The following is a 19,797-nucleotide window of genomic DNA, read 5'->3' as shown; positions in this document are numbered from 1 at the left end:
GTCGCGTCAGGCACGCGATCGCGTCACTCTGATTTCTTCCATTTTGCACGGTCACGTGAGCCATGCGACCGCGTGACTTCTCACTGGTCATCTCCTCAATTCCTTGTATGCCTTCCATTTTTGCATGCTTCCTCTTCATTCTCTAAGCCATTCCTACCCTATGAAGCCTAAAACACTTAACACACAGATCAAGGCATCTAATGGTAGTAAGAGAGGATTAAATAAAAGGAAATAAAAGCCAAAGAAGCATGTTTTCAATCATAGCACAGAATCAGGATGGAAAATATAAAACATGCAAATCATATGAATAAGTGGGTAAAGAGTTGATAAAAACCACTCAATTGAGCACAGGATAAACCATAAAATAGTGGTTTATCAACCTCCCCACACTTAAACATTAGCATGTCCTCATGCTAAACTCAAAGAGACCAAATAAATGAGTAGGGAAAGGCAAGACTCATGCAATGCAACCTATGAATGTAAATGCAACTACATGCAAAATGTTTCTACCTACTTAGTTTAAAGTAAATAAGTTCTTCAAGACAAATATGAACTGGATTTCACTAATTCAAATCACAAAATACAATATGAATAACTTGCAAGAAGAAGATAGCTCATAAAAGCAGGGAACATAGAATTGAGCGCTGAACCCTTACTGGTAGTGTATATCACTCTAACTCTCAAGTGTCTAGGGTCAATTCTCTACTAATCTTGCTTTCTATAGCTTTCTCTTCATCTAACAATCAACAAAAATTTAATGCACCAATACACAAATCAAGAGGTCTTTTAAGGGTCGTAATGGGGTTAGGGTCAAGGTAGGATTGTATTTGGCTAAGTGGACTAAAATCTCTATCCTTAATTAACATAAACTTTCTACCTAACTCAAGACAATTCATTTAATTAAAATACAAAATCTAACTTCCCATTAACTGTGTTTACTACATATTTATGCATTCCAAGTTTTGAGTACAGCTCATATGCATTGATTTCACTATTTATTTTGGGGCATTTTGTCCCCTTTTATTAATTGCTCTTTTTTTCTTTTTCACTTTTTTTTTCAATGCATATGATTAAAGTATTGAATGCAATAACATGTGCTCAACCATTATTTTGAACATTTTCACTAAAATATACAACACCCAATTATTCAAACCAAATATTTTCAAACCCAACTTCCCCACACTTAAATCATGAGCACTTTTACTAGTCTAAGCTAACCAAGGATTCAAATTAAGGACATTATTGTTTTCCGCTTAGAGTTAGTAATGAGCTAAAGTAAAGAACAAATGGGTATATTAGGCTCAAATTGGTTTGCAAAGGATAATGGAAGGGTAAGGCCATATGGGTATGTAAGCTTAGTGAAACAAAGGCCTCAATCATATCAGTGCATGCATACATCAAACAATGGAAATATAGAATTAAGCAAGACAAAGATCACAATTTTAGAGAGAAAAACACACACCAAAAATAAAATATTGGTTGATAAAATGCAACCAATCAAATAGGCTCAAAATCTCACTGGTTTTGTGTGTTCAAGCTCTAAACTATGTTTCAAAATAATATTTCTTCAAACAAGATTTTCAAAAAGTTTTATTCAAATTAGTGAAATACTATAAAAATTTCTTGAAAAAGAAAATATTACTTTAACCAAGTGGTAAAATATGCAAAAAAAATCAAACAAACATGCAATCAAATATGCAAATGCAATAATGAGTAAACAAAGAAAATAAAATAATGGTGTTGAAAAGAAGAAAATAGCTAACCCACGGAGATCGGTATCGACCTCCCCACACTTAAAGATTGCACCGTCCTCGGTGCATGCTAAGATGTGCAGGTGGACGAGTTGTTCCAACTGATGCTTCTCTCCAAAGATTGTACAGATGGACTTGTCTTGTCTCCCCAAGTAAACGTCTTTCGGTTCCCCTCCGGGTGGCCATCCTGAAAAGACAAAGGGAAGAAAAGTAACCCAGAAATAAAGATAAGAAAATAAATGAAGTATGGATGGGTTAATGCCAAATGATAAAGGTCTCATTTACATGGAAGCTTCAACATGTACATGAGAAAATAATAGAAGCCATAGCATGCCAGTGGTACAAAATGTACAACAATGGGGAAGAGAGTGGGTAATGAAAGACAATGTAAGTTCATGTCAATGCAAAAGGAATACAGGTATCCTAAAAGATTGACATTGACAGAAAAAAAGCATCACCGAACATTGTAAAACAAGTCACTAAAAATTATACCAGAAAAGATGCACAGTTAAATAAGAAAATCAACACCAAAGGAAAAATAATAAATTTAGAAAAGAAAAGAAAAATATGCACTAAATTAAAATGCAATGAATGAAATATGCAAATAAATAAAATGAAAGATAAGAAGAATGAGAAGGGAAAGAAGTGAGTAAGAAAGGAGGGAGGAAAAAATTAGGATTGGGGAAGAAAAGATAAGATATTTGGCAAATTAGGATAAGTTGTGCGGCGCAAGCGACGCGGACGCGTGGGGCACGCGGTCGCGTGACTTGCGTTTGAAGTTAATCGACGCGGTCGCGTCGGTCACGCGGTCGCGTGACACATTTTATGCTACTGGCGCGAGGGCAGCCTCGCGCTCGCACAACTCTCTGTTCAGAATCTTATTTTGCCAAATTTTGGTCGACGCGATCGCGTGAGTGGCCAATATAAGGATATGACGCAGATGCGTGAGCCATGCGTCTGCGTGGTAAGGTTGTGCTTTTAGCACCAGTCCAGCATAACTTTCGGCTATGCACCCTTTTCACGTCGATTTTCATGGCACGCAGCCGCGTGGGTGACGCGGTCGCGTGGGAGGCCAAAGTTCCCACATGACGCAGTCATGTGGGGTCAAATTATGCTAAAGGCATGCCTCCAGCCACGCTCTCGCGTGACTCTCTGTTCAATTCTTTTCTTCCCACCGCACTAGTGACGCGGACGCGTCAGCGACGCTGCCGCGTCGCATGCGTGTTTTCCCCCTTTTTTGCAGTATGCAGAGTGCAATGCTTAATATGAATGTTATGCATGATTCCAGGTTCAATAAAAACTCAAAAGCAGACTAAAATTTAAACTGAAAAAAGAACAGTCATACTATGGTGGGTTGTCTCCCACCTAGCACTTTTAGTTAAAGTCCTTAAGTTGGACATTTGATGAGCTTCTTGTCATGGTGGCTTATGCTTGTACTGATCCAGGAATCTCCACCAATGTTTGGAATTCCAACATCCTCCGGGGTCCTAAATAAGGTACTTAAAACCGTTGAGCAGTTTCAAACAGGTTTCTAGGCTCCCGGGGTATTGAATGTCAGAACAGACTCCAGGATCCCAAACTTTTCTTCTACACCCGTCTTTGTCATGATCTACATCTTTCCAGCCGGGTGGTGAGTAGTCTGAATTCTCTCTGCAGTGACCAAATAGCTTCCGAGATCCTTTCAATGGAGCTTGACACCAATCCTTGCACCTCAAATTGAAGTGCGAAGCCTCATTGAATCTTGCATACCAGCTCTGAGTGCGAGTCATTTCCCTTTTGCTCTTAAAGCCGCAAAGAGCTCTAAGCTGGCCATCTGTTTCAAGTAAACCATATTCAAGTGGAAAAGTAAAGATAAAAGCTAAGGATTTTACCCACTTGAAGTCTGTATTGGGTGGTAGTGGCCTTGGGATAGGTGTTTCCAGTGGTTCTGCAAGCTCTACTCCCTTGTGGTCTTCTGTGAATTCCTCTACCTCTTTGCAAATTTCTTCAACTTCACCCATGTCTTGGTCAAAGTCATTGATATCTTCCTCATCACTTGAGTCATAAACAGGAGGTCGAGAAAAGTCGACCTCTACATCATCTTCATATTCACTTGGGGAAGATTCTTCTGTCTCAAAGAATTCACTTGCGGATGCAAGTTCATTACTAAGAGGACTTTACTAGTGATCATCATCATCAAGAAAACATGTGTCTTGGGTAATTCCGTCTAGTTTCCCATAAGATATCTGCATTGGGGGCTGCGCAACATCCCTTTTAGCATCAATTGTAACATCCTTGACGGAATTCTTCACAACTCTGGATTCAGGTAGCGGTTCGGCATCTCCTAAATCTTCAACTAACTCTTCTTCTTCTGCAATGACAGCTTCCTCTACTTGTTCCAGTATGAAGTTGTGCTCTATGCTGTCCACTGGAGATTCTTGTGTCTTTTTCACAATACATTCTTTATTAGATTCTCCACATGAAGCCATGGGGGTCTGTTGAGTGTCTGAACTTCTGGAAGATAATTGATTAATTGCTTGCTCCAGTTGATGAAGGGTTGCATTAAATTTTTTTACTGATTCTTCGAGGCGAACCTGTGATTCTGGCTTTGATGGATATGGGCATGGTGTATGGGGGAGTGGTGGTTCTTGGGAGTAATTGGATTGGTGTTGAGGTGGATAAGGATCATATGATGGCAAATGGTGAAAAGAAGCTTGTGAGTATGGTGGGTTGAGGTTGTGTCGAAAGGATGGTCTCTGAGCATAGGGTGGGGCTTGCTGGTAGCTACAAGGTGGTCCACCAAATCTATCAGTTGGGCATGCATTGTAAAATGGTCTTTGTCCATGATATCTAGGAGGATGTTGTTGCCTAAAGGGGTGATCAGATCCTTGTGGCTCCATCCATCTTTGATTGCTTAGACCTTGATGCATAGTCCTGTTATAGCTTCCATTCCTTGCAACAAAATTAGAACCAAACTCAAAGCGAGAGGGGTGAGAATTCATAATAGATATCAGAAATAAGAGGGAAGAGAGAAAACAAATAAACAAGTAAGAGAAAAATATTTTTTTTTTGAAAAATATTTATAATAACCAATAATAAGGCACACGTTTGCAATTCCCCGGCAACGGCGCCATTTTGAAGAACTGAAGATTGATGGCTTAGAAGTTATAGTAAATTCTCGTTGTAAGTATAGTTACTAAACCAAGCAATCAACCTTTCTTACAAACGTTTTGGTTATCACAAGTAACAAACCCCTAAATAAATTGATAACCGAAGTATTTAAACCTCGGGTCGTCTTGTCAAGGAATTGTAGGGATGTATGTTCTTATTATTGGTTATGAGTTTGTAAATTGGGGGTTTTAAGAATGAGGGGCAATTATGATAAATGATGAATAAAATAAATAAATGACTGTAAAATAAACTCTTGGCAAGGTATGACAAATTAGAAGTCCTATCCTAGTTATCCTTATCAATTGTGATGAGAATTGGATTTTTCTCCAACTTTGTTAACCTCTAACTATGAAGGTAAGTTAAGTGGATGAATTAATTCGAATCTTCAAATTCCAATCTTTCCTTGGGAAAAGTTAAAATTATTGGATCTCGAATTAATTCTTGAAGAATTCCAATTTTTAGTCAACAATGAGTTTGATAACTCAAGAGTTACCAATTAATCAACCAATGCCAAAAGGGAATAAAACCTACTTGAATGAAAATAATTTGGATAGAGCACAAGCATCAATAACATAACTTAGAGAAAACAATCATAAATCTGAAATACCTCAATTGTATTAATAAAATAAAATCAATCCAAATATGAAGAGTCATAAGCCAAATAAGCAACATCAATAATCAACAATTAAGAGAAGTCGAAATAAAAAGATATTGAACCTGATAAAAAGATGAGATAAAAATATTTCTAAGTTCTAAAAATCCTAATCTTAATCCTAAGAGAGAGGAGAGAACTTCTTTCTCTAAAAACTACATCTAAAACTAAAATTGTGAATTATGAAAGCATGATGAGTTTCTGCATGTTTCCTGACTTTAATCTGTGTTTCTGGGCCGAAAACTGGGTTGAAATGCGGCCCAGAATCTTAGAACCATATCAGGAAACCATAAAAGAATTAGTCAACTCAGTTGTAAAAGTTGGAAATATCCTTCTATCTAGTTTACACTATCAGTCTTTAGATTTCACAATTATTTGATCATTTAGTGATTAGAAAAAGCTTAAGAAGAGAATATATATATAAGGTTATTAGGTTTGGGTACAGTCTAATATGAGTTTTGTCCAAGTTCAGGATAACATTTAAGGTTCTTACATTGTTGTGGCATGACTCAAGGCATAGCCTGAAAGGCATGAGGAAATAATATATAAGATTTTTAAGTTAGGCTAAAGTCTAACCTAAGTCTTACTTAAAGAAGTTAATAGAATATCTAAAATTCTTAGATTAGGTTTTGTTCCAATTTGAGTCATTTTGTAGTCCTAAGAAGACTTGAATAAATAATATCTAAGATTCTTAAATTGTGTTATGGTATAATTTAAGTCAAAGATATGGCCTGAGAAATCTTAATGCAAATAGTATCTTTTGTACACTTATTCTAACAATAAAACTCTGAGATATTCTTCTTGAGAATTGGATATAAGCATTTTAGCCAAATCAGTATATATCATTATGTGCATCTTCTCATCTTTTAACTCTACATATTCCATTCTTTTATATTTATTTTAATTAAGGAATTTTCAGTTATGATTATTTTATTATCTATAGATACCTCAGTTCTCTCTCTAATTGGATCTAAATTACTCCAAATATCTCAGAAACTATCTTAAAATATGGAGTATCTGAGACAACAATTTTTTACTAACATATTCTTTAAAACAATTACTGTTCAAATAATCTTGTGTGTCCCTTAACCTAAGAAATTGTTTCAAATCAATATATTAATGATTTCTAGAACTTATTGCTAATGTTTTTCGTTGCATACTAGTCCAAAGACTCGAAAAGCATTTACAGCTCACTTGTTTAAGAAAAAATTGGCCTCGTGTGATTCGACCCCCTCTTCTAATACTAAATCTTTGCCAGCTTCAACAACCATCTGGATTTGAAGACAAAATAGTACCCAAATCATGAGATGAAACTAACAAAGGCATTATATGATCTCAAACATACAAGCTACAAGTTCTTAGTATGATCATCTAAGTTCCTTCTTAACTCAAAATAATTTCTAAAGAAGCATTTATGACACAACATTGTTTGCTCTTTATCACGATAAAGAGCATCTAGTTTTTCAAATTTATGTTGATGATATCACCTATAGAAAAACTCATAATTTTCTATGCAAGCACTTTGGTGATTTGTTGAAAAGTGACTTCTAGATGAGCATGATTGGAGAATTGAAGTTCTTTATAGAACTTTAGATTAGGCAAATTGAGAAAGGTATCTATATTCATTAGTCTAAGTACTATAAAGAACTTTTGAAAAACTTAAATATGAGACTATATTCATTAGTCTAAGTACTATGATGAATCCGTCTAAGATCGCTAATATGGATGAAAATGAAGAAAGTGCGTCTGAGATTAGATATAGAGGAATGATTAGATCACTTTTATATCTCATTACTAGTAGACTTGATATAGATTAGTATATGTATATGTTTAGTATTTCAGTCTAATCCCAAAAGCCCCCATCTTACAATCATGAATCGAATTTTGAGACACTTGAAAGGTTACTACCAATCTTGGTATAGGGCATTAGCAAGGCTCAATAATTGATGTAGTTGGTTACATAGACACTGATTTTGCTAGAGATCGAGTTATTAGAAAGAGCATAAGTAAAAGTTATTGTTTCCTCAAAAAAGTGTCTTATCATCTGGGGGAGTGACATGCAAAACATTATTTCTCTATCAATAGTTGAATCAGAGTATATAGCTACCACGAATTTCTATAAACAAGTTCTTTAGATTAGAAATCAAATTTAGGATTATCTACTAAGGTAATCTAAATTCTTTTGCATAATACTAGTTCCATATGCATTGCTGAAAACATGTCATCATTCTAGAACAAAGCATATAGAGATTAAGTATCACCACATTAAATACCATATTCAGAAAGGAAATATAGAACTCAAATTTATCAACACTGAGTTTATAGCTTATATATTTACAAAAACTCTTGTGAGGATCGATTTTAGTTTCTTAAGGCTCTTATGAACATGAGTGAAGCTTAGGTCATGCATTTCTTTGCATATATGCTCTATCAGCACCTAAGAAGTAATTCAAAGAATGATTAAGATTGGAACCGATAGTGCTTCTGAGATACTCAAGTCAATCTGAGAATAACAAAGACTTCAGACGATGATATGTTTCCTAAGGAGTCAAACAAGGTCAATTATTCATCTCGTCTTGGAATAGAATGAAATAAATGATGGTTTGAAAGATTATTCTTAAAACTGTGTTTATTAGCCTTTGTTTCAATTGGTTGAAAGAGCCAATACTAAGAACCGGTTTATATATGGAAACTCCAAGGAGCTAGGATAGGATAAAAAGGGATTCACTAATAATAACTCTACAAGTGTAATAATTCGTGCTATGCACGTGATAAAATTAAAATTATAACTTTAAATTATTCTATTAAAATTAATTTGAATTGCAATAATTTAATTAAAAAATAAATAATATGATGTGCATTGTTCATTTTTTTTAAATATAATATTAAATATATTAACTCGAATGTAGCTATTAAATGTATAAAAATTATATTTGAATTATGAATTTTCTAAATGAAATTATCCCGTTTAGCACATTTAAATTATGATTTCAATCATAAATTACAATTATGATTTCAATTATATATTACAATTATGATTTAAAAAAATTTCTCTGATATAATGTTACATTTTTCTCCACTTTACTATTAATATATTGATATTGCAAGTTTAAATTACAGTATTTTACTGAATCTTAATTGAAAAAGAAAATAGTTACGTATTTCTATCATTTAATTTGTTTAATACACCATGTGCTAACATTAATGGTATTTTTAAAAAAATATATTGATAAAAATGGATATAATATAATTACAAATACAACATAAATAAATAAAATATATAAATAAATACGAAACCAATATGTTTATCAATGTCTTTGTTAAATTTTATAAATTAGAAAATAAATTATGTATTCGGTTGCTTGGTGATCATATAGATGATCAAGTAATTGGATTGTAAATTGATCTCATAGTGTACATCTTATTTTTTCTCATTTTTGAATGAAAGCGAAAATTAAGAGAGTAAATAATAATACATAAAGAAAAAAATTGCACCATAACACATAATTATTACCAAAAGAAATATTCATATTAAAATTTTACATATTATAAATCATGAAGATCAATCACAATGTATTGGTCACTTCTCTCTATTTTTAACCATGATATAAGTTTTTCTTTTCTAGTCAAGAATCTAATAACATCTAATTGAACAAAAAAATTGAATTAAAAGTACCAAATTAAAGACAAATAAGTGAATAATATAAGAAATTATAACTTCGTACGTGTATAAAATAAAGAGAATTTACTGATTTATTTTTTGTTAAATGATAAAACTAACAATAGTATATTAATAAAAGGATATACCTTTAAAAAAAATCACAATACAATTTTAAATATTTTTATAAATAAACTGTTAAAATTTTTGTTATCGATAAAATGATGCTATTATACAATTTCTTGGCAAAACTTAAAATCAAAAGGAAAATAATTTTGTGTGGGTTAATATAAATTAATTACGTACCAAATAAGTAGAATCGTTATTTATTTGTTTCAATATATTAGCATGGGCAAGCAAATTAAAATGATTATCCAGAATTTTACGATCATCGATCGTATGTACTACACGTGATTCCAACTTAAAAGATATTTTGCACGTGTGTACAGTCAGAAGATATATTCCGCTTGATTTCTCAATCTCAAAATTTGAGAAGACATAGACCTTCCTTTCTACCAATTCATTCTCAAATATTTTTGTCAAATAATTCTTGATTGAACAATGAATTTTATCGTATTGCAAAATAATTTAAATATAAAAGCTATTAGCATTTACAAAACTATTAAAAATAATTGTTTTTGACTTGTGAAATGGTGTACTTATAAAATTAACTTAAAATATGAACTACAAATATTTATAAGAATTTAATTTTGATGCACTGACAATATAAAGTAGTTTTACATGTGCATCCAATTACGTAATGACACATCAATAAAAATAAATATCTTTCACATTGACCGCGTGAATGGTCATCCAAAAGAATAGATGTGATTGCACGACTGTGTAAAATGCTTTACACTGTCAGTGCATCAAAATTAAGCTCTATTTATAAATTGAACTTAGCATTACTTGAAAAAATTTAGTAAATGAATCAACTAATCTTATCATCTATAGAATTATTTCTATATAAACCGTCTTGCTCTTTTCAAACTTGAATGAGACTTTCTATAGCCTTATAATTTTTGTCTTTATTTTTCATACTTTTTCTTTGTATAATTTACTATAGGTGATACTATTAAAAGGATCGTAGTCAATAGTTATTAGGTATGGAAAAAAAATAGAATAAAGGCTATGTGAAAATTATAAATCTTTTAAATGATAAACATGAAAGGAAATTTACTATTGCTTATTATATATACTAATAATATGTCAATAATTTTAAAAATTTACTAATAATACTAATAGTTTAAAGATAATTTTGCTATAGTTATAATAAATTTAGTTATTACTCTAAATAAATAAAATAAATAATATATTTGAAAATTAAAGAAAAAAAGATTAGCAGTAATTATGTTTGGAATGTTCCCATATTTTTTTTGCTTGCTATTCTTTTACTGTAATGTTAAATTAAGAAAATTCTAAATTTAAAATATAACAATAAATATGTCATGTGAGAGAAAAATAATAAATTATATATATATATATATATATAATATGTTAGATCAAGAAAATTTTAAATTTGAAATATAACAATAAATATGTCATGTGAGAGAAAAATAATAAATTATATATATATATATATATATATATATATATATATATATATATATATATATATATATATATATATATATATTGCTATATAGGGAGTCAATACATAAAGATATGTTATCGTAATAAAATATCACACTATGAATAATTATATTTGTTAAGTAAAATTTTATGATAATAAGTCTTAATATAATACCATAATTGAGGTAATACCTAAAATTTTAATAAGTAAATACCTAAAATAAGTTAATTAAATAACAATAATTAATACCTAAAATATTGAAAAAGAATTTTTAATAAATGTGAGAAATAAAAATAAAAAAATCAATAAATAATATTAGTGTTTAAATAAAAGAATTGATAAAGAATAATAATTATAAGTAAAAATAGTATTTTTATTTTGAAAAAAAAAACACATGAGAAATTGTTTAATAATTTGTGCCATGTACATGATAATAAATTGTTCAATAATTCGTATTATGTATGTAATAAGGTTGAAATTATAATTTTAAATTATTTTATTGAAATTAATTTGAATTGTAGTAATTTGATTAATAAAAAAGTAACATATTATACGTTTATTTTTTCTTATTCTAATGTTATGTGTGTCAACTCTAATATAGTTATTAATCGTTTTTGTTAATCTACTTTTTTTCTAAATTTATGATTTAAAATAACAATTATAAATATTAATAATTAAACAAATTATTATATTATAATTATTTATGTTTTATTCCCAAAATTAAAAACATACTACTTTTTTATTTAAATGTTTTTTATTTATACTACCAGTATATATTAATCAATTAGTTAATGTTTTTTTGTTCTTAGGATATATTTATTTATTTTGTTTAAATAATTTTAAATATTTTCTTATTTAAATATACATATATATTAAGTTACATATATTAATTATTTTTTGAGTTTTTTATTATAAATAATTTTTTAGCCTACAATCATTTGTTATTCCATTAATACCATCGTACGCGTAATAATATTCATAAATCATACTGAAAACCATCGTACGCGTAATAATATTCATAAATCATACTAATTTCAGTATATATATATATATATATATATATATATATATATATATATATATATATATATATATATATATATATATATATATATATCAATTGTTTAGTTAATAATTTTTTATTTTTAGAATATATTTATTTTGTTAAATAATTTTAAATACTTCTTTATGTAGTTTATATAAATATATATATATATATATATATATATATATATTGTATATAAATATATTTAAATCGCATATATTAATTATTTTTTATCATGATTAATTTTTTTTAGCTTATAATCATTCAATAATTTTTTATTCTTTATTATTAATGTTATCATATTTGTAATTTTTATAAATTATAATAATTTTTTATTTATCTATACATATATATTAATTTTGTTAAATAATTCCAAATATTTGTTTATATATATATATATATATATATTAATTGTATATATAAAAATTTAAGTCACATATATATAATTATTTTTTATTCTACAATCGAGTAATAATTTTTTATTTTTTTATCCATGCATATTCTTTAATCCCTTTTCATATGCATAATTAACAATTTTTTAAATAGTGATATTTTAATTTTTTTTCTTTCACATATTTTTATATATTAGCAAGTAAGCAAAACTATGTATTGTGACTCTTTTTTTCTTTTTTACGCCTTAATCTTAATTAATCAATCTTGTGTCTACACAATATAATTAAACTTTTAATCATTCTAATTTATTGATGAATTACATTTCTCTTAATAATTGCATTACGAATCTGAAATACAAAAAAAAGGTGATACATATATCCAAAAAAGAAAACAAACTTAAAAATAAAAAAATTTCATATTAAAAAGTTTAAAAATAACATATCCAAAAAGAATAATCATAATATATAAAATGAGACAATAATTTAAATTTCTCTAAAACTAATTTAATCAGTTACCAATATTAAAACTAAATTATTTAAATAATATTTAATCTATTCTAATCCTTAGATACGTATAGATTAGAGTCATTCTCGTAACAACCAACCAAAATAACATCATAAGATCTTAGAATCCGTACAAATTCATACTATCTTCTTGTTAAAATTGTCAAATTAAATTGACTTTTATTCTCCTCAATGGCATTGAATTAATGCACCAAAAGGCCAGTAGTTTTTGAAAAAAATCACAATATGTTATAAAATTATTTTTAATACAAAAAGTTTAAGAGAAGAAAATTTAAATATATTACCAATCTTTGAATTGCATCTTTAAGGTTGGCACAAATTTTTCAAAACTGAACCTAAATTGAGAAAATTCAATCTCATTATATGCTCAATTTCGAATATCTTCGGACAAACATAGAAAACGTGGAGGGGATATGACTTGAACTTGACATACAAAGCTCCTTAGAAACAATTGTCCAAACAAAGAAGAATAACAGATTAAAAAAAAGAATGCTTTGATTCTTAGATTTAGACTCACTACCCACAAAGAAACACTATATATAGTTTATAGTAGTAAAAAAATAATTATAGAAATTAATTATTGCAATATCAGTTTACCACTATGAACGTTAGTATCATATTTATAGCAATTAAAATTATAAATTTATGTTTAATTTTTTATATAATTATGATTAAGATATTTTTTAAATTAGTATAATCATGTATTATTCATTAAAGGCTAATTGTAATATAATTATAATAAATATATTTTTCTAAATTAGTATAATCATGCATTATTCATTAAATGCTAATTGTAATATAATTATAATAAAATATTTTTTTAAAAAAATTATTTTAGAAGAGAGAATAGTGCTTTCATTATATGAGAATAATACTTTCTAAAAATAAAGATATTTTCCTAAATTAGTATAATCATGCATTATTCATTAAATGCTAATTGTAATATAATTATAATAAAAATATTTTTCTAAAAATAATTTTAGAAGAGAAAATAGTGCTTTCATTACTGAGAATAGTACTTTCTAAAAATAAAAATATTTTCTTAAATTAGTATAATTATGCATTATTATTTAAATGTTAATTATAGTATAATTATAATAAAGATATTTTTATAAAATAAACTTAGAAGAGAAAATAGTGCGTTTATTTTGGCGAAAAAATGGATTCATGAAGGATCGACACCTCACTTCCATTAGTTGGGGAAAAACCCAATTTTAATATATTAAATAGATTTATTATTATTATTATTATTATTATTATTATTATTATTATTATTATTATTATTATTATTATTATTATTATTATTATTGAATAATGAATAAGAATTAGAATTATATCAATATTTTTAAAATTAATATAATTAAAATAACTAAAAATATTTAAAATCAATGTGTGTTATTAATATCATAAGATTTGATCATTTTATAAATAGAATCAAATATTCTTATCATGATTACCACGACTGGTGCCATTATCATATCATTATCATATATTATTATTATTATTATTATTATTATTATTATTATTATTATTATTATTATTATTATTATTATTATTATTATTATTAAAAGTATTTTTAATTGATAATTGATAAGTAGTTTAATAGTGCATTAAATATTGATTTGATATAATTATAATGAAGATATGTTCCTAAATTAGTATAATTATATATTATTTATTAAACATTAATTATAATATAATTATAATAAAGATATTTTTTATAAAATAATTTAGAATAGAAAAAATTTCATTCATTTTGGAAGGAAAACGAAGTCATGAGAAATCGACATGTCACCTTTATTAGCTGGGAAAAAATCCAATTTTAGTATATTAAGTAGATTATATACATATACATAAATAAAAAATATATGAATTATATTTTGTTAAACTCCATATTACCGGATATTAAAAATATTTAAATCGCATGTATTAAATTTTTTTGTTATAATTATTTCGTTTTATATATATGATTATTTTTTATTCTACAATCGTGCAATAATATTTTCTATAATATTATTGCTATATATAAAGCAGCTTTATATTACTATAATTATATCAAATTTAATTATGACTGTAAATAAATAAAATAGAAAACAATCAAAACTAATTTTTTTATAGTCAAAATTTACTTTAAATATAAAAAATAAAATCACTAATGATTAAAAATTTGAGTAGAAAATAAAAATCCATAAACTAAATTCAATTTGTTAACTAATTAATTTTATGTCTATATATTATTATTATTATTATTATTATTATTATTATTATTATTATTATTATTATTATTATTATTATTATTATTATTATTATTATTATTTATTGATTAAAACTGTGAATACATACTAATAAAATTATTACATACGAATGAGAATTAGAACTATATCAATTATATCAATTATATAAATTCAAAATTATTATTATTATTATTATTATTATTATTATTATTATTATTATTATTATTATTATTATTATTATTATTATTATTATTATTATTATTTAATAATGATAATTTATGTGATAATGAATATTACCTATAAAACATCTAAAATTAAATAATATTCAAGTATAATTATGTGACAATTATAATTCAAAAATTACTGTATATGAAGTCACGTGAATTATTATTATAATTGATATAATAATTGTTATAATTGCTACATATTTTTAATCTTATCGATTGTATCAATTTAACTATATCAACTATATTCAAATTAGTAGTCAATTATTTTTATGAAAATTCTTGCTATAATTAGGTTATACTTATGAGATTATCTTGTATTAATCGTTATAATTAATTTAATAAAGATATTTATTAAGTATATATGTTATCTATATTAATTATATGCCAATATTTATAAGAATGAATTTAAAAAAGTGATATATAAATATATATAATATTATTGTTATATAAAAATAGATTTAAATAATATATTAAATATTAATTTGATATAATTATAATAAAAATATTTTTCTAAAATAATATAATCATACATTATTCATGAGCTAATTATAATGCAATTAAATGTATAATATTATTCTATATTATTTATTTACCATCATGATTTGATTTGATTTTTTTCTAGTTTATTTACTTACATAAATGATTAAAATATATAACATAACTATCGTAATTATTTTAATTTTATGATATAATTATAATTAACATATTTTATCATAATTAAATATTGATTTGATATAATTATAATAAAAAAAATTTTCTAAAATAATATAAGCATATATTATTTATGAGCTAATTATAATACAATTATTAAAGATATTATTATATCATAATGTCTACTTACTATATTAATATAATATCAAAAGATACATGTTTCATTATTTTTTATAGATAAAATCGGTTTTTATTGGCAACTAAATTATGTTTAGGTCAACGAAAATTATATCTTTAGGTAGAGATTTTTTGTCAAATATAATGAAAATACAAATAAAGAAATAAAGAATAAAAATAAACTTAAATAATATATCTGACACCACTTCATTTTATTAATTATTAAATTATTTAAAAATAGTACATCCACGAAAAATACTCATAATATAGAAATTGATGCAATAATTTAAAATTTTCTAATTATAATTTAATCAAATACTAATATTAAAACCAAATTACTTAAACAATATTGAATCTATTTTAGTTCTTAGTCACGTATAATATAGAGTCATTCTCGTAACGATAACCAACTGAAATAACATTGTAAATATCAACATTCAGAATTCGTGTAAATTCAAACCATCCTCTTGTTAAATAAGCTTTATCATTCGCTATCCATGTAATGCGGTAAGGTATAGAATTGCCAAATCGAGAAACCAAACTAACCCTTATTCCTCCTAATGACATTGCATGCATGCAAAAGAAAGCCAATAATTTCTAAAAAAAATCACAATATGTTATAAAATTATTCTAATAATGAACAACTTAAAATAAAAAAATTTAAATATATTACCAATCGTTGAAATTTCATATCCGAGTTTGTCACGAATTTATCAAAATCGAACTTAAACAGAGAGAATTCAATCTCATTATGTGCTCCAATTCGATGATTTTCGGGCAGACGTAAAAAGCATGGAGGGGATGGAACTTGAACTTGTCTTATAAAGTTTCGTGGATGAAATTCCTCAATAAAAAATCGAGCTTTCTTGATGAGGTCCTGGAAAGCCTCCCCCATGGTCATCACGGCCAGGGTTGGAACCGGCCTTGTCAAATGGATCCTTGTGGATACGGGGGAAGACTCGAATATTATGTTCCGCAACGTGTTCAATGCATTGGGGTTATGGGATACCGACCTAATGACTCACCAGCACGGTGTTGTGGGGCTAGGCGACCACTTCATCAAACCGAACGGGATAATCTCCCTGCCGGTCTCCATAGGACAAGGACAGGAGCGAAGATCCATAATGGCTGAGTTCATAATTCTTCGGGATTCCACATCCTACAACATCATCCTAGGAAAGAAAACCATTAACAATGTAGGGGCAGTGATCAGTACGAAGCTGCTGGTAATGAAGTTTGTCACTGATGACGGATCTGTAGAATCCATAAAAGGAGATTTGGAAACAGCAATCGCTTGCGACAACGCCAGCCTTTCATTGAGGAAAAAATCTAAAGAAGCATCAGGGGTGTTCCTCGCCGACCTGGACGCCAAGGTCGGTGACAAGCCCAGACCCGAACCAGAGGGGGACCATTAGGGTTGGAACCGGCCTTGTCAAATGGATCCTTGTGGATACGAGGGAAGACTCGAATATTATGTTCCGCAACGTGTTCGATGCATTGGGGTTATGAGATACCGACCTAATGACTCACCAGCACGGTGTCGTGGGGCTAGGCGACCACTTCATCAAACTGAACGGGATAATCTCCTTGCTGGTCTCCGTAGGACAAGGACAGGAGCGAAGATCCATAATGGCTGAGTTCATAATTCTACGGGATTCCACAGCCTACAACATCATCCTAGAAAAGAAAACCATTAACGATGTAGGGGCAGTGATCAGTACGAAGCTGCTGGTAATGAAGTTTGTCACTGATGACGGATCTGTAGGATCCATAAGAGGAGATTTGGAAACGGCAGTCGCTTGCGACAACGCCAACCTCTCGTTGAGGAAAAAATCTAAAGAAGCGTCAGGGGTGTTCCTCGCCGACCTGGATGCCAAGGTCGGTGACAAGCCCAGACCCGAACCAGAGGGGGACCTGGAAAAGTTTAGGGTCAGGGACACGGAGGAGAAGTTCATGTTCGAAAATAGAAACCTCCCACATGAATTGAAAGAGCCTTTGGTAGAAATGATCAGGGCCAATGGCGATTTATTTGCCTGGACGCCAGCCGATATGCCAGGCATAGACCCCCAACTCATGTCACACCACTTGGCCATCAAGCCGGAAGCCCGACTAGTGGCTCAAAGGAGAAGGAAGATGTTGCAGGAAAGAGCAGAAGAGGTGGCCAGGCAGACGGCCAGGCTCCTAGAAGCAGGTTTTATCCGAGAACTAGACTACTCGACCTGGCTGTCAAATGAAGTCCTGGTAAAAAAGCACAATGGGAGATGGATGATGTGTGTCGACTATTCCGATCTCAACAAAGCATGTCCCAAGGACTGCTACCCCCTTCCCAATATTGATGCACTTGTTGATGCGGCGGCAGGGTACCGGTATCTGAGCTTTATGGATGCTTATTCCGGCTACAATCAGATACCGATGCACCTGCCTGACGAGGATAAAACAGCATTCATAACACCGAGAGGAATCTATTACTACAAGGTGAGGCCATTTGGTCTGAAAAATGCAGGGGCCACGTACCAGAGGCTGATGAATAAGATATTCAGCGATCTCATAGGCAAGACGGTGGAAGTCTATGTAGATGACATCCTAGCAAAGACTACCCGGCCTGATGAACTCTTAAGCGACCTGGGAAATGTGTTCGTGTCCCTTCGACAACATGGTATGATGCTCAACCCGCTCAAGTGCACCTTTGCCATGGAGGCCGAAAAGTTCCTAGGATTTATGATAACCCAAATGGGGGTGGAAGCCAACCCCAAAAAGTGCTAAGCGATACTCCAAATGAAGAGTCTGGGCTGTGTCAAAGACATCCAGAGGCTGGCAGGAAGGCTCACCGCGCTGTCCCGCTTCCTCGGAGCGTCGGCAGCGAAAGCCTTGCCCTTCTTCAATCTGATGAAAAAGGGGATGGCGTTTGAATGGACTCCTGCGTGCGAAGAGGCGTTCAATCACTTCAAAGAGATCCTGGCAGCACCCCTAGTACTCGAAAAGCCCAAGGTCGGAGAACCACTCTACTTGTACCTGGCCATAGCGGAGAAAGCGCTTGCAGCGGTTTTAGTGTGGGAAGAAGAGAAGGCTCAACAGCCAATTTACTTTGTGAGTAGAGTACTACAAGGAGCAGAACCGAGGTACATCAAATTGGAGAAGCTGGCACTGTTACTCCTGACCTCTTCCCATAGACTAAGGCAATACTTCCAAGGCCACCAGATCATCGTAAGAACAGATCAGGAAATCCGTCAAGTGCTCTAAAAACCCAACTTAGCGGGAAGAATGATGACTTGGGCCATCGAGCTCTCCCAGTACGATTTACGATACGAACCCCGACATGCGATTAAGGCACATGCAATGGCAGAGTTCCTGGTGGAAGTAACAGGGGGCCCAACCGAAGAAGTGGACATACGATGGAGGCTCCATGTAGACGGGGCCTCCAACCAAACACCGGGGAGCGCCGGGATCATCTTGAAAAGCCCAGATGGGGCCTCCAGAAAAATGGAATCTATGAAGCGACGCGTAAGCGTCACCCACGCGTACGCGTGGGTGTGCAAAAGAAGAGGCGACGCGTAAGCGTCATCCATGCTTACGCGTCGGTGAGCAAAAATTCAGGTGACGTGTAAGCGACGATCACGGGTACACGTGAGATCTCATCATGCCAGACGTACAATTCCAGCATTATACCTGCACAACTCTCTGTTTAATGTATCAAGTTATGCCGAATTTCATATCACGCATACGCGTCGCTAACGCTTACGTGTGGATTGACAAAATTGCAGG

General features: G+C 30.0%; 1 protein-coding gene across 1 annotated transcript; it reads left to right on the top strand.

Moving 5' to 3' along the window:
* Nucleotides 1-17,556: 17,556 nt before the first annotated feature.
* LOC140177140 (uncharacterized) lies at nt 17,557-19,275 on the top strand. The gene is made up of 3 exons (XM_072209782.1): nt 17,557-18,276; nt 18,442-18,691; nt 18,836-19,275. The coding sequence occupies exons 1-3, from the start codon at nt 17,557-17,559 to the stop codon at nt 19,273-19,275; spliced, it is 1,410 nt and encodes a 469-aa protein (XP_072065883.1).
* Nucleotides 19,276-19,797: the final 522 nt, after the last annotated feature.

This window comes from Arachis hypogaea, chromosome 2 (assembly GCF_003086295.3).
Source record: "Arachis hypogaea cultivar Tifrunner chromosome 2, arahy.Tifrunner.gnm2.J5K5, whole genome shotgun sequence".
NCBI classification, from domain to species: Eukaryota; Viridiplantae; Streptophyta; class Magnoliopsida; order Fabales; family Fabaceae; genus Arachis; species Arachis hypogaea.
This window is presented reverse-complemented; position numbering and strand designations above follow the sequence as displayed.